We start from the raw sequence: 13,679 nt of genomic DNA, 5'->3' as shown, positions 1-13,679 counted from the left end.
CATAGGAATGTAGTGCTACTTCATTGTGGTTTTAATTTGCATTTCTCTGATGGCTAATAATACTGATAACCTTTTCATGTGCTTATTTGCCATCCATATATCTTCTTTTGTGAAACGTCTTTTCAAAGTTTTCCCCATTTAAAAAAAGTGGATTGTATATCTTGTTATTATTGAATTATCAAAGTTGTTTATATATCCCAGATATCAGTCATTTGTCAGATATATGTTTTGCAATTGTTTTCTCCTAGTCTGTGGCTTCCCTATTCACTTCCTTAATGACGTCTTTTCACGAGCAGAAGAACAGAAGATCTCAGGTTCTTTAAAAGAAAAAAAAAACAGCGTGGAGCAAATGAATATCTGTTTTTAAAAAAATGAACCTTGACCCCTACTTCACACCATAAAAATATTTTTATTTGAGACAAATCATAAACCTAAATATAAAAACTCAAACATTAAACATTACAGAAAAAATAGAAGAATATTTCCATAAACTTGAGTAGGCAAATATTTTGTAATAGGACACAAAAAGCATGAACTATGAAAGAAAATTAATAGACTGGACTTTATTAAACTTAACTTTAGAACTAAATTAAAAACTTCTGTTCATCACATGACAGTATTAAGAAAATGTTATCACACAACAGCATTAGGAACGAAAGGCAAATTTGAGACAGAAAGAATGTATTTGTAATACATGTATCTGACAAGGACTCATATCTAGAATCTATAAAGAACTGCTCTGAATCAATAAGAAAAAAGAGCAAACAATTCAATAAATGTGAGCAAAAAAACATGGAGCAGGCAATCAAAAAGATTCTATCCAAATGGCCAATAAGTATATTGAAAGGTGTTTACTATTGTCAGTCATTTAAAAATGTAAATTAAAACTTCAATGAGACACTTCTATGTACCCACCAGAACAGCTAAAATTAAAAAGACTGACAATACCAAACGAGGTGAAGAATGGGCAACTGGACATTTCACAATACAAAGTACTAACCGCAATATAATCACGACAAGCCACCAGGAGCCACCCAGGAACATTTTATACATTGCATGTGAGACCGTAATTTATAAAACCACTTTGGAAAACAGGCACCATCCACTAAAGTTAAATGTATACCTACTCTATGATTCCGTAATTCTACTACCAAGTTATTATCTAAGAGAAATTAGTATGTATGTCCCCAAAAGACATGTCAAAGAATGTTAATAGCATCTTTTTTTAATAGTCTCAAACTGGAAACAACCCAGAAGTCCATCAACAGGTGAATGAGTGATTATTATGTATTTCTTCAATGGAATATCACAGAGTAATTATAAAAAAACAAACTACTGACACATGTAACAAGATAAATGAATCTTACAGACATGAGTGAAAGAAGCCAGAGAGAAGGATATATACTGTATGATTCCATTTATTTGAATTTCAAAAACAGGTGAAATTACTTGATGGTAACACAAATCATAGCAGTGGTTACCTTGGGGGGTGGTTTCACTGTGAAGGGGCATGGGTAAAACTTTATGGGGCAAGGGAACTATTTTATATCTTGATATGTGTGGTAGGTACATGGATATATATATATATATATATATATATATATATATATATATGAAAACTCATCTATAGTCTTGTACATTTTACTCCACATTATACTTCAATAAAACATTAAGGAAAAGATAACCAAAGGCCCACTCTATCCATGCCATTGTGCAATCCAAAAGACAAACAAATGAACAAATTAAATACAAGCATAAACAGAGCAGATAGTACAACAATGTAATTCAGGCTACCTACCTGACTATAATGCTAAGTCCCTTTGCTTTCATGACTTAGTCCTTGTCATATAAATGAACTGAACAGTTGTCCTACCAGCAGCCACCCAACTGTGTGCCTGAGCACAACTTTCTAAGAGAATCAGCGGCAGGCTAGGTTTGGTAGTATACACTATCACCTACAAAAACAGTAAGGCCTCTTAATTGACTTGTGGCTAGCAGTCAAAGATTGAAAAATGCTCTACCAAACAGTTTTTTTGCCCACAGGATATTGTCCTGCTGAGCTGGTAATACTCATTCTCATTTTATACAGAAAGAAATTTGGGCAAAGATAAGTTAAAGAGCTGGTTCAAGATTATGTTGCTAGTCAGTATCTCATTGGTAAATAGAAGAGAGTTTGCCAAATAAGAAGTTGTTCTGTGGTATGGGTTAGAGTAGATAGGAAGGAGAGAAGGAAGCATTCAAGAAAAGGAATATTACCAGGGAATCCAGGAAGGCCTGGTTGTCCTTTTGCTCCAGGGGTCCCTGGTAATCCAGGCAAACCAGTATCTCCCCTAGAACCTTTGATTCCAGGGTTTCCTGGGTATCCAGGCAGACCAGGTTCACCCTAAAACCATGAAAAAGATAAAACTGAGTCTCTACATTACTTAGATTGTTTAACAACACAACATTATTTATAGAGCTTTTATTATATGTCAGGCACCCTGCTAAGTGCTTTATATGCTTTGTTTAATCACTTGTAGAAATTTAACTTGAAAATGCTTTGTTTAATCATCACAGCAGCTCTTTGAGTTAGGCTTTATCACCTCTATTTATAAATGAGAAAACTGAATCTTGGACAACTCAAGTGCCTAATGGCTCTAGCAAGTGGCAGAATTAGAATTTGAACCAACGTCTGTCAGACTCCAGAGTTCATGCTATTTCTACAATATGTAGATTATCTCATTAATCCCTAACAATAAGAAATACACTATCCCATTTTACAGTGTTGCGACTAATAAGCTGTGGAGTCTGCATTTGGATCCAGATAGTCTGATTTGAACCTGTGATTGGTATCTCTAGTATGCTACAATGAAATCCACTGCTTACAATAATTATGTCAAACAGTAGTTACAGTACGTTCTACTCCAAAAAGTAAATTTAATCTTAACATGAATAAGTCTAGCAATTATTCAGTGAACATCTCAAATCCCATATCCTCCATGAAACCTTCCAGGACAAAGACAGCTTATGTTAAGAATATAGGGAAGGTTCTTATGCTGCCAAATCAATAATGGCTTCACATATGCATGTCTTGACTCTTCAACTACACTGAACATTCCTTTGGGGTCAGGGACAATTCATATGTAACCATTTTTGTTCAGTAACTTTTGCATTATGTTTCCTTCTAATAGAGCCTTAGAATTCATACCCATTTTCACAATTAAACAAGTTTTCCCTGATAACAATGAGAACATGCTGTAACTCTAAATCTACCAGTGTCCACTGCTTTGCTCATGAGGATCATGAACTCTCCAACAAAGTGTCAGTGTTCAACATCGTCTACTGAATACCTCCTTCTCCATTTAGTGCTTATGCTTGTCTAGGTGAATAAGATCATCTATTTGTGACTCAAATGATTCTGCATTACGGTAAAAGCCTTTTCAACTAATTCCTCTTCTCCTTACATCCCATTGGGCTGGAAATGTACGTAATTTGGTCTGAACCCTTATAAATCAAACATCTAGCACATTTTTACACACATAATAGGTATACAATTAAGTTTTGGATTGAACTGGTTCCATCTTAGATATTTACACAGAAAAGCTTGAATAAACTATCATGATTCTTCTTGTTATTCAAGAGCCAATGATATTCATATATCAAAATGAAAAACAAGAAGAAAATTCCAATAGTCTGCTAATGGTAAACCTGAAAGCAATAAACAAGCTTCTGGTGATTTATGATAAAGTATGTTAAGTTCTACAAACAACCCCAATCTTTTAATTTCAACTAGCACTTTGTTCCCCAATACAGTTCTCACCACTCTATGGCCCTATTCTAAATTGTATTTTAAAAGTAAATATTTTACCAGGGCTTCTGCAAATAAAATTTGCTAGTTTAAGTTTTATCTACGTTTTTATCATTCATACACTTTCAGAGAAAACAACGAGCTTCCAAAAAGGTAAGCAAGAAGAAATAAAAAAAAGAGTAGCATACTCAGAACATCATCAAACTGGCAAGAAATTTTGTAAATCACTCTGAGAAAGGAAAATTCTATTTACAAAGCAGAAGCTTGACATAACTTGAACAGACTCAAGCCACAAATATCTACATTTGTTCAAATGTCAACCTTTGATATAATTCTTTTTTTATTTATATAAAATTGACATATAACATTAGTTTCAGGTGTATGACACAATTTGATATTTGTATATATTGTAAAATAATCACTACAATAAATCTACTTAACATCCATCACCATACGTAGTTACAAAATTTTTGGTTCTTGTGATAAAAACTTTTAAGATTTACACTCTTAGCAACTTTCAATATACAATACGGTATTAACTATAGTCACCACGCTGTACATTACATCCCAATGACTTATTTAGTTTATAGCTATAAGTCTCTACTTTTTAACCCTCTTCACCCACCCTCCAATATTCCACCCCCATCTCTGGCAACCACAACTTTGTTCTCTGTATCTATTAACTCATTCTTTAAAATTTTTTGTCTATTTATTTATTTTTAGATTCCACATATAAATTAAATCATATGGTATTGGTCTTTTTCTAACTTATTTCACTTAGCATAATGCCCTCAAGGTCCATCCATGTTGTCACAAATGGCAAGATTTCATTCTTTTATATGGCTCAGTAATATCCCATTGTATATATATCTGACATTTTCTTTATCCATTCATATACCAATGGACACTTAGGTTGCTTACACATCTTGACTACTGTAAATAATGCTATGATGTATAGGGGGATGTGTATATCTTTTCAAGTTAATGTTTTAATTTTCTTTAGATAAATATCCAGAAGTGGAGTTGATGGATCATCTGATAGTTCTATTTTTATTTTTTGAGGACCCTCCATGCTATTTTTCATAGTGGCTGTATTAATTTACATTCTCACCAACATTGCACAAGGGTTCCCATTTCTCCCCATTTTTGCCAACACTTGCTAAAACTTGTCTTTTTGATAATAGCCATTTTAACAGGTGTGAAGTGATATCTCATTCTGGTTTTGATTTGGATTTCCCTGACGATTAGTGATGTCAAGCACCTTTTCATGTATCTGTTGGCCAATAGTATGCATTCTTTGGAAAAATGTCTATTCAGTTGCTCTACCCATTTTTAATTGGATTCATTTCATTTTTAATGATTGTATGAGTTCTTTGCATATTTTGGATATTAACTCCTTATTGGCATATGATTTGCAAATATTTTCTCCCATTCAGTAGGTTGCCTTTTCACTTGGTAATGGTAGTCCCACTTGTTTATTATGCTTTTATTGCCTTTGTTTCTGGAGACACATCCAGAAAAACACTGCCAAGACCAATATCAAGGAGCTTACTGCCTGTTTTCTTCTAGGAGTTTTATGGTTTCAGATCTTACATTTAAATCTTTAATCCATTTTGAGTTAATGTTTGTGTATAGTATAAGATCGTAGTCTAGTTTCATTCTTTTGCCTGTGGCTGTAACTTTTCCCAACACAATTTATTAAAGCAACTGTGCTTTCCCCATTGTATATTCTTACTTCCTTTGTCATAAATTAATTGACTATATTTGTGTCGGTTTATTTCTGGGCTCTCTATTCTATTGCATTGATCTGTGTGTTTGTTTTAATGGCAATACTGTATTATTTTGATTACTATAGATAGCTGTGTAATATAGTTTGAAATTAGGGAGTATGATACCTCCAGCTTTGTTCTTCTTCTCAAGATTGCTTTGGCTATTTGGAATCTTTTGTGGTTCCATACAAATTTTAGGATTGTTTGTTCTATTTCTTTGAAAAATACCATTGGGATTTTGAAGAGGATTGCAGTGAATCAGTATATTGCTTTGGGTAATATGGACATTTGAACAATATTAATTCTTCTAATACATGAGCATAGAATATCTTCACATTTACTTGTATATTCAATCTCTTTCATTAATGTCATAGTTTTCAGAGTATAGGTCTTCCATTTCCTCAGTTAAATTTATTCCTAAGTATTTTATTCACTTTGATGCACTTCTAAATGGGAGTGTTTCCTTAATTTCTCTGATAGTTGGTTGTTAGTATACAGAAATGCAACAGATTTCTGAATGTTGATTATGTACCCAGTGACTTTCCTGAGTTTATTTATTAGCTCTAACAGTTTTTGGTGGAGTCTTTAGGGTTTCTTATAAATATAAGTATAAAGTATAAATATACATACACACATATACATATATTTGCCTGCAAATAGTGAGTTTTTACTCCTTCCTTTGCAATTGGGATGCCTTTCATTTCTTTTTCTTGCCTAATTGCTCTGGCTAGGATTTCCAATGCCATGTTGAATAAAAGTGGCAAAAGTGGGCATCCTTGTTTTGTTTCTAATCTTAGAGGAAGAACTTTCAGCTTTTCACAATTGAGTATGATGTTAGCTGTGGGCTTCTCATATATGACTTTTATTGTGTTGTGATACATTCTCTCTATACCCACTTTGTTGAGAGTTTTTATCATAAATGGATGTTGAATTATGTCTAATACCTTTTCTACATCTATTGAAATGATCATATGATTTTTATCCTTTATTTTATTAATGTGATGTATCATAGTGATTGATTTGGAGATGTAAACCATCCGTGCACCTCTGGAATAAATTTCACTTGATTGTGGTATATGATTCTTTTAACTGTTGTTTTGTTTAATTTAGTTTGCTACTCTTTTGTTGAGGATTTTGGCATCTATGTTCATCAGGGATACTGGCTTGTAATTTTTTTGTGTGTGTGTGTGGTGTCCTTGACTGGTTTTGGTATCCGTGTAATGCTGGCCTCAGAAAATGAGTTCAAAAGTATTCTATCTTCTTCAATTTTTTGGAAAAGTTTTAAAAGGATACATATTAAATCTTTAAATGTTTGGTAGAATTCACCAGTGAAGTTGTCTAGTTCTGGACTTTTTGTTTCTTGGGAGGTTTTCTGGATTACTGATTCAATCTGTTTACTAGTAATTGGTCTATTCATATTTTCTATTCCTTCATGATTCAATCTTGGAAGATCGTATGTTTCTGGAATCTATTCATTGCTTCTAGGCTCTCCAATTTGTTGGCAACAATTTTGCTTATCTTTTCAAAGAACCAGATCTTAGTTTCACTGATCTTTTCTATGTTTTTTTAGTCTCTATTTTATTTATTTCTACTCTGACCTTTTTTTTTTTCCTTCCTTCTACTAACTTTGGGCTTCATTTGTTTTTCTTCTTGTTGCTCCTTTAGGTGTAAATTTAGTTTGAGATTTTTCTTGTTCCTTGAGGTAGGCCTGTATTACTATGAACTTCCCTTTTATAACAGCTTTTGCTTCACACCATAGATTTTCACAAGTTGTATTTCTGTTTTCATCTCAAGGTATTTTTTTTTAATTTCTCCTTTGATTTCTTCATTGGCTTACTGGTTGTTCAGTAGCATGTTGTTTAATCTTTATTCATTGATGTAAGTGGGATATTAAAGTCCCCTACTATTATCGTATTGCTGTCAATTTCTTCCTTTAGGTTTGTTAATTTTTGCTTTATTTATTTAGGTGCTTCTATGTTGGGTGCATTAATACTTACAAATGTTATATCCTCTTGTCAGGTTGATCCCTTTATCATTATGTAATACTCCTGTCTTTGTTTAAAAGTCTATTTTGTGTGATATAAGTATAGCTATCCCAGCTTTCTTTTGGTTTCCATTTGTGTGGAATATCTTTTTCCAACCCTTTACTTTCAGTCTGGGTGTGTCCTTGTACCTAAAGTGAGTTTCTTGCAGGTAGCCTATAACTGGGTCTTTCTAAAAATCCAGTCATTCAATGTCTTTTGACTGAAGAACTTAGTCCATTTATACTTAAAGTAATTATTAATATGTATGTACCTATTGTCATTTTGTTAATTGTTTTCTGGCTGTTTTGTAGTTCCTCTCTGTTGTTTCTTCTTCTTTTGCTCTCTTATGTTGTGGTTTGATGACTTTCTTTAGTGTTATTATATTCTTTTCTTATCTTCTTTTGTGGATCTATTATAGGTTTTTGCTTTGTGGTTACCAAGAGGCTCACAGATAACAGCCTAGATATATTAAAATCTATTTTAAGTTGATAGCAACTTAAATCTGAACACATTTGAAAACTTTACATTTTTACTCCCATTTTATGATTTTGATGTCACATTTTACGTCTTCTCATTTTGTGCATCCCTTAACTGATTATTGTACTTAGAGTTACTTTTACTTCTTTTGTCTTTTAACTTTCATACTAGATTTATAAGTGATTAATCCACTACCTTTACTATATATTTACTTCTACCTTTGAGATTTATATATTCATATGCTTTCTTGTCACTAATTAATGCACTTTCTTTTCAGCTTAAAGAAGTCCCTTTTTAATATTTCCTGTAAGGCCAGTTTAGAGTTGAGCTCTTTTAGCTTTTAGTTGTCTGGAACAGTCTTTATCTCTCTGTCAACTCTGAATGATAACCTTGCTGAGGAGGGTATTCTTGTTTGGACATTTCTTCCTTTTGGGATTTTGAATATATTGTCCCATTCTCTTCTGGCCTACAAAATTTCTGCTGAAAAATCTGCTTATAGTCTTATTGGGGTTCCCTTGTACATAACAAGGGGTTTTCCTCTTGCTGCTTTTAAGATTCTCTCGTTAACTTTTGACAGTTTACTTATAATGTGTCTTATTGTTGATCTTTTTGGTTTCATCTTATTCAGGTCTCTATAGTCGTTCTTTTTTTTTCTATAATAATTTTTTATTATGTTATGTTAGTCACCATACAGTATATCCTTAGTTTTGATGTAGGGTTCCATGATTCATTATTTGCATATTACACCCAGTGCACCATGCACTATGTGCCCTCCTTAATACCCATCACTGGCCTATCTATAGTCTTTCTTGATCTGAATGTTTTCTTCCTCAGATTAGGGAGGTTTTCAGCCATTATTTCTTTTTTTTTTTATAATTAATTTTATTTTATTATATTATGTTAATCACCATACAGTACATCCCCTGATTCTGATGTAAAGTTTGATGCTTCATTAGTTGCGTATAACACCCAGTGCACCATGCAATACGTGCCCTCCTTACTACCCACCACCAGTCCATCCCCTTCCCCCACCCCCTCCCCTCTGAAGTCCCCAGTTTGTTTCCCATAGTCCATAGTCTCTCATGTTTCATTCCCCATTATTTCTTTAAGTAAGTTTCCTTCTCCTTTATCTCACTCTTCTCTTTCTGCGACCCCTTATAATGCAAATGTTATTGAGATTTATGTTGTTTCATAGGTCCCTTAAGCTATCTTTACTTTTTAAGGTTTTTTTTTTTCCTTTTTGATGTTCTGTTTGGGTGCGTTTCACACTTGTCTTCTAGATCACTTTCTTTTGCTTCATGTAATCTCCTTTTCAACCCCTTCTGTGTATTGTTCAATTCAGTTATTGTTTTCTTCAGCAAAACAGCTACTTCCCCCAGTCCTGAAGGAGTAGCCTTGCATAAAAGATACAACTTATCCATCAACCTTAGACCTAAGTTCCTTGTTGTCTCTCAAACATTTGTAATTGTCTAAGCAGCCTAATTTATTCTTGATATGTGCCAGTTGTTGAGGGTGTGCTAAGACCTGTCAGTATTCTAAAGGGAGGAATCTCAGTCAGCACCTAGTTTCAGGCTGATTAGAAGCCAGATCCTCAGGTAGCAGTTTGAAAGTATGCAAATATATATAGTCCTGTGGTGCCACAATAGTAAACCTTGCTGGCCTGCAGACTAGGTGGGTCTGGAGGTGTTGAAAAAATCAGGGCTTCAGACAAATGTATCCTTTCTGGGAGGTACCAGCAAGCTATAGCAAGGCTGAGGAAGAATGAAAAATGGCATCCTCGAGAGCACCCCTGTTGCCCCTAGCTATATGCCAAACTTTAAGTCTGCCCCTCAGGCTAAAGCTCCAAGACAAATAAATAGGCCTTTTTCACAGACAGACTGGCGTTGTTTCAGTACACTGTCTGTGTAGTGCTCTGGGAGGGGGGGAGGGTAGCATGCCAAGAACTGTCTCTCTGATTGTTACAGTGTTGTGGGATTTAGGAATGCAAGCCCCCTGCCACCAGAGCCAGATTAAGTAGTGACTCCAGTATGGACTGCATGCATCTGTTGGCTTTTGTGGGGGCCACTGGAGAGCACAGAACTGGTATGTCCCTCTTTTGCAGGGCCACAGGAGAATCTAGGGCTGGTGCTTGCCTACCATCTTTGGTGGGGCAATGGGAGAGTACAGGGCTGGTCACACTTGCCAGTACTAGCAAGGTAGAGGGAGAGTACAAAAATACTGCCTGCCAGCACTTCCAACCCCAAAGAGAGCTCCAACATACTCCTGCTCCTCTGGCAGATGCTTTAGTATTAGCAAATGAATCTCCTTCACATATAGTATAGGCACTTTTCAAACTGCTGCTTTTGTACTGGTTCCTGAGGTGGGTGAGTCTGCATGCAAGCCCTTTAAGAAATGCATCTCAGTTCCCCACAGCCCTTTGGATGTTAAGCCCCTTTGGTTTTCAAACCCAGATGTTTTGGAGGATTGTCTCTCTGTTACAGGACCCAGGGGTTAGGGAGCTTGCTGTGAGGCATGAACCCCTAACTCCTCAGGGAGGAGGTCCAGATTTGTAAGATCCCTTCTGACTGTGGGTCACCTTAGCGGGGGTATGGTTTTGGATGAGACCATATCTCTGCCTCTGGTACCTGTTGATGTGGCCTATTATTTGTTGTGAAGGAAGCTGTTCAGTTAGTTTTCAGGTCTTTTTCAGAGGGAATTAATTGTTCCCCATGTAGCTACAGATCTGCTGTTGTTCAGTGCCTTCTTATGCCTCCCTCTTGGACTGCCCCACCACTATCCTTGTTTTTAACAACTCACTAATTATACAATTTTTTCTTATGCTTGACATCCTCCAATCATACTATTATGTCTCCTGAAACTTCAATTCTACTCTCTTTATAATATAGGCAGTCTTACTTTGCACAATAGTATGGAACTCTAAAAATGAAGATGCATGCTAAAACCATGTAAAAGAGATCTTAATAATGAGAAAAATATGATTATTCCATGACCTTTAAAAGTTTTTCCCACAACTTTAAAATCTCTCTGCATGTAAGTTATATGTGCATAGAGAAAAGTCATATATTGCTAAGTTTGTTTTCACTAACTTCCTTGTCTGCACCTCTAAAGTCTCTCAATGGTAGCAGTGTCAACATTCCCATGGTTGGCTATTTTGTCTGTAACCCTATTTATATTAGCTTTAAATGTCACTTACAGTGTTATCACTTCCTATTTTTGCTGCACTTTCATCTTTGTTGGTTTTCTCTTTTGAGTATACATATTTTTAAATTTTCAGATTGGTTTATCAATGAGAGACAAAGAAGCAACACAACTACATGCTTTGCTATTAGGGCATTAAGGAAGTAACATTTTCAGCGACTAATCACTGACAGAATTTGAAAGAAGTGAAATAACTGTTCACTGATAATGATACACAAATTATGTATATAGTGATTTATGGATTGAAGAGCTAATACACCATGGTAACTTAAGTTTGAGCTATGTTGTTGTGGACTGATGTTACTTACCTAAATTGTGGTAACAAATTTGTGCATATCAGAACTGTGCAAAGTAAGGACTGAACTATAAAATCTTAATTTTGTTCAGTGTGTCACCATTATATGATAAAACAATATCATCTGAAAGAAACAACAGACTACTTCAAATACATGATTTCTTTGTTTTCTCAACTGTGCAAGTATCTAAGTTTAGTGTGGAATTTGCTTACTGAAATATACTTGAAGTCTGCATAGAGAGTGAAACTAAGTCACCCTCTTGCTTGAAGAGTTGAATATACCGAGGATATTTTTCAATTGAAGCATGTTTTTTCCTGCTGACATTCATTATAAATTCAGATACGAGTTATGGTAATTTAGTTCCATTATATAAATGTTAACATTTGCTCAGTCCAGAAAAAAATATATATGAAAAAATTTAGAAAAAAATTTTAAATGGAATTTCAAATCAATGAGTAAAGAGTGGAGTCTATAACAAATGGGGTTGAGTTATCTGGATATTTATTTTGAAAACATGAAGTTACTTCCTCACCTCACACAACATAGAGAAAAAAAGCCCATGGATTAAAGATGTAAATATAAAGAACAAAATCATGGAAGTACTGGAAGAAAAGATGTAGGTCTATTTTTATAATATTAGGATATAGAAGTTTTTATATGAATCAGAAAATTATGTTTCTGACCTTTCCCACCAAATCTGCTTCCCCAAATCTCTCCTATATCAGTATGTAGCAACTCCATTCTCCCACTTGCTCAGGATAAAAACTTTAGAATCATCCATGCTATATTTCCTCTCAAAGTCCATGATCTCTCTAATGTTCCATAAAGCAAATCTTTCTGGCTTGACCTGGAAAATATATTCAGATTCTGAATGTTTCTTATCATTTCCACTGCTACCACCCTGATCCAAGCCATCAAGATCTCTGGTCTGTATTATTTAAATAGTGTCATAAGTGGTCTCACTGTTTTCATCCTTATTCCTCTATGATCTAGTTCCAAAATAGGAGCTATGATATATTTTTAAATTTAAGTACAATCATGTTACTCCTTCCAGTCACCCCCCTTTCACTCAGGAGTAAAATCCCTTACTATAATCTACAAGGTTCTAGATAATCTATTTCCCATTACCAACCTGATCTTATCTCTTACTTAGTTTCACCTCACTCGCTCTGCTTAATCCACACTAGCTACCTTTATGTTCTTCAGACATGTCAGATATGCTCCCACCTCAGGATGCTTGAATGACTCCTTCCCTCACTGCATGTCACTAGAGCAACTGTATTCAGAGCAGCTTTCTCTCACTACTCTATTTCAAAATATAACAATTCTCAGCAATTCCTACCCCCAAGTCTCCCTTAACTTTTGCCATACCTTCTAACACACTATAAACATATTTATTTTATTGACTAGATGCAAGCTCTGCACAGGCAGTGAGTTTGTTTCATTCATTTTCTTTCTTTCTTTTTTTAATAATTTTTTTATTATATTATGTTAGTCACCATACAGTACATCCCTAGTTTTTGATGCAAAGTTCCATCATTCGTTTTCTATCACCAGCACCTACAACAGTACCTGGCACCTTACACACTCATTAGGTATATTTTGAATGAATGAATAAATAACATTTGCCTATGTAAAAATTTTATACTCTACATGATAAATGCACAGTAAACAGGGTTATAAGACAAACAAATGACTGGGAGAAAATATTTGCAACATATCTAATAGACAATGGATGCATGTTTATGAAGTACTTCCATTAATCGATAGGAAATACACAATCAAATCCCCTCCTAAAAATGAGGCAAGAGTATGAATAGACAATTTGTAGAGGAGATATAAGCATAAGAAGTCTCATTCATAATTAGGAAAATTCAAATTTAAACAATGATACTCTACTTTTCACCCATTAGACTGACAAAATTAGAATGATTACTACCCAGGGGGGAGGTTAAGATGGCGGAGGAGTAGGGGACACCTTTTTCAGCCAGTCCCCTGAGTTGAGCTGGATAGGTACCAGACCCAGCAGGAATATCCACGGAATCAGCCTGAGACGCAGGAAGATACATCTGGATCTCTACAAATGAACATCTCCAGCGCTGAGTATCGAGGTACGAAGCGGGGAGCC

At 34.8% G+C, this 13,679-nt stretch overlaps 1 protein-coding gene across 4 annotated transcripts in view; it reads right to left on the bottom strand.

Moving 5' to 3' along the window:
• The window catches only part of COL4A5 (collagen type IV alpha 5 chain), a 224,592-nt gene that overhangs the window by 29,289 nt on the left and 181,624 nt on the right, over positions 1 to 13,679 (bottom strand). For all 4 annotated transcript variants that reach the window (XM_034650010.1, XM_002925583.4, XM_034650009.1 and 1 more), the window contains one exon: positions 2,257 to 2,383. In XM_034650010.1, the coding sequence (XP_034505901.1) occupies positions 2,257 to 2,383 (127 nt within the window). The remainder of the gene's footprint in view (positions 1 to 2,256; positions 2,384 to 13,679) is intronic.

The sequence above is a fragment of the Ailuropoda melanoleuca genome, chromosome X (assembly GCF_002007445.2).
Source record: "Ailuropoda melanoleuca isolate Jingjing chromosome X, ASM200744v2, whole genome shotgun sequence".
Classification (NCBI taxonomy): domain Eukaryota; kingdom Metazoa; phylum Chordata; class Mammalia; order Carnivora; family Ursidae; genus Ailuropoda; species Ailuropoda melanoleuca.
This window is presented reverse-complemented; position numbering and strand designations above follow the sequence as displayed.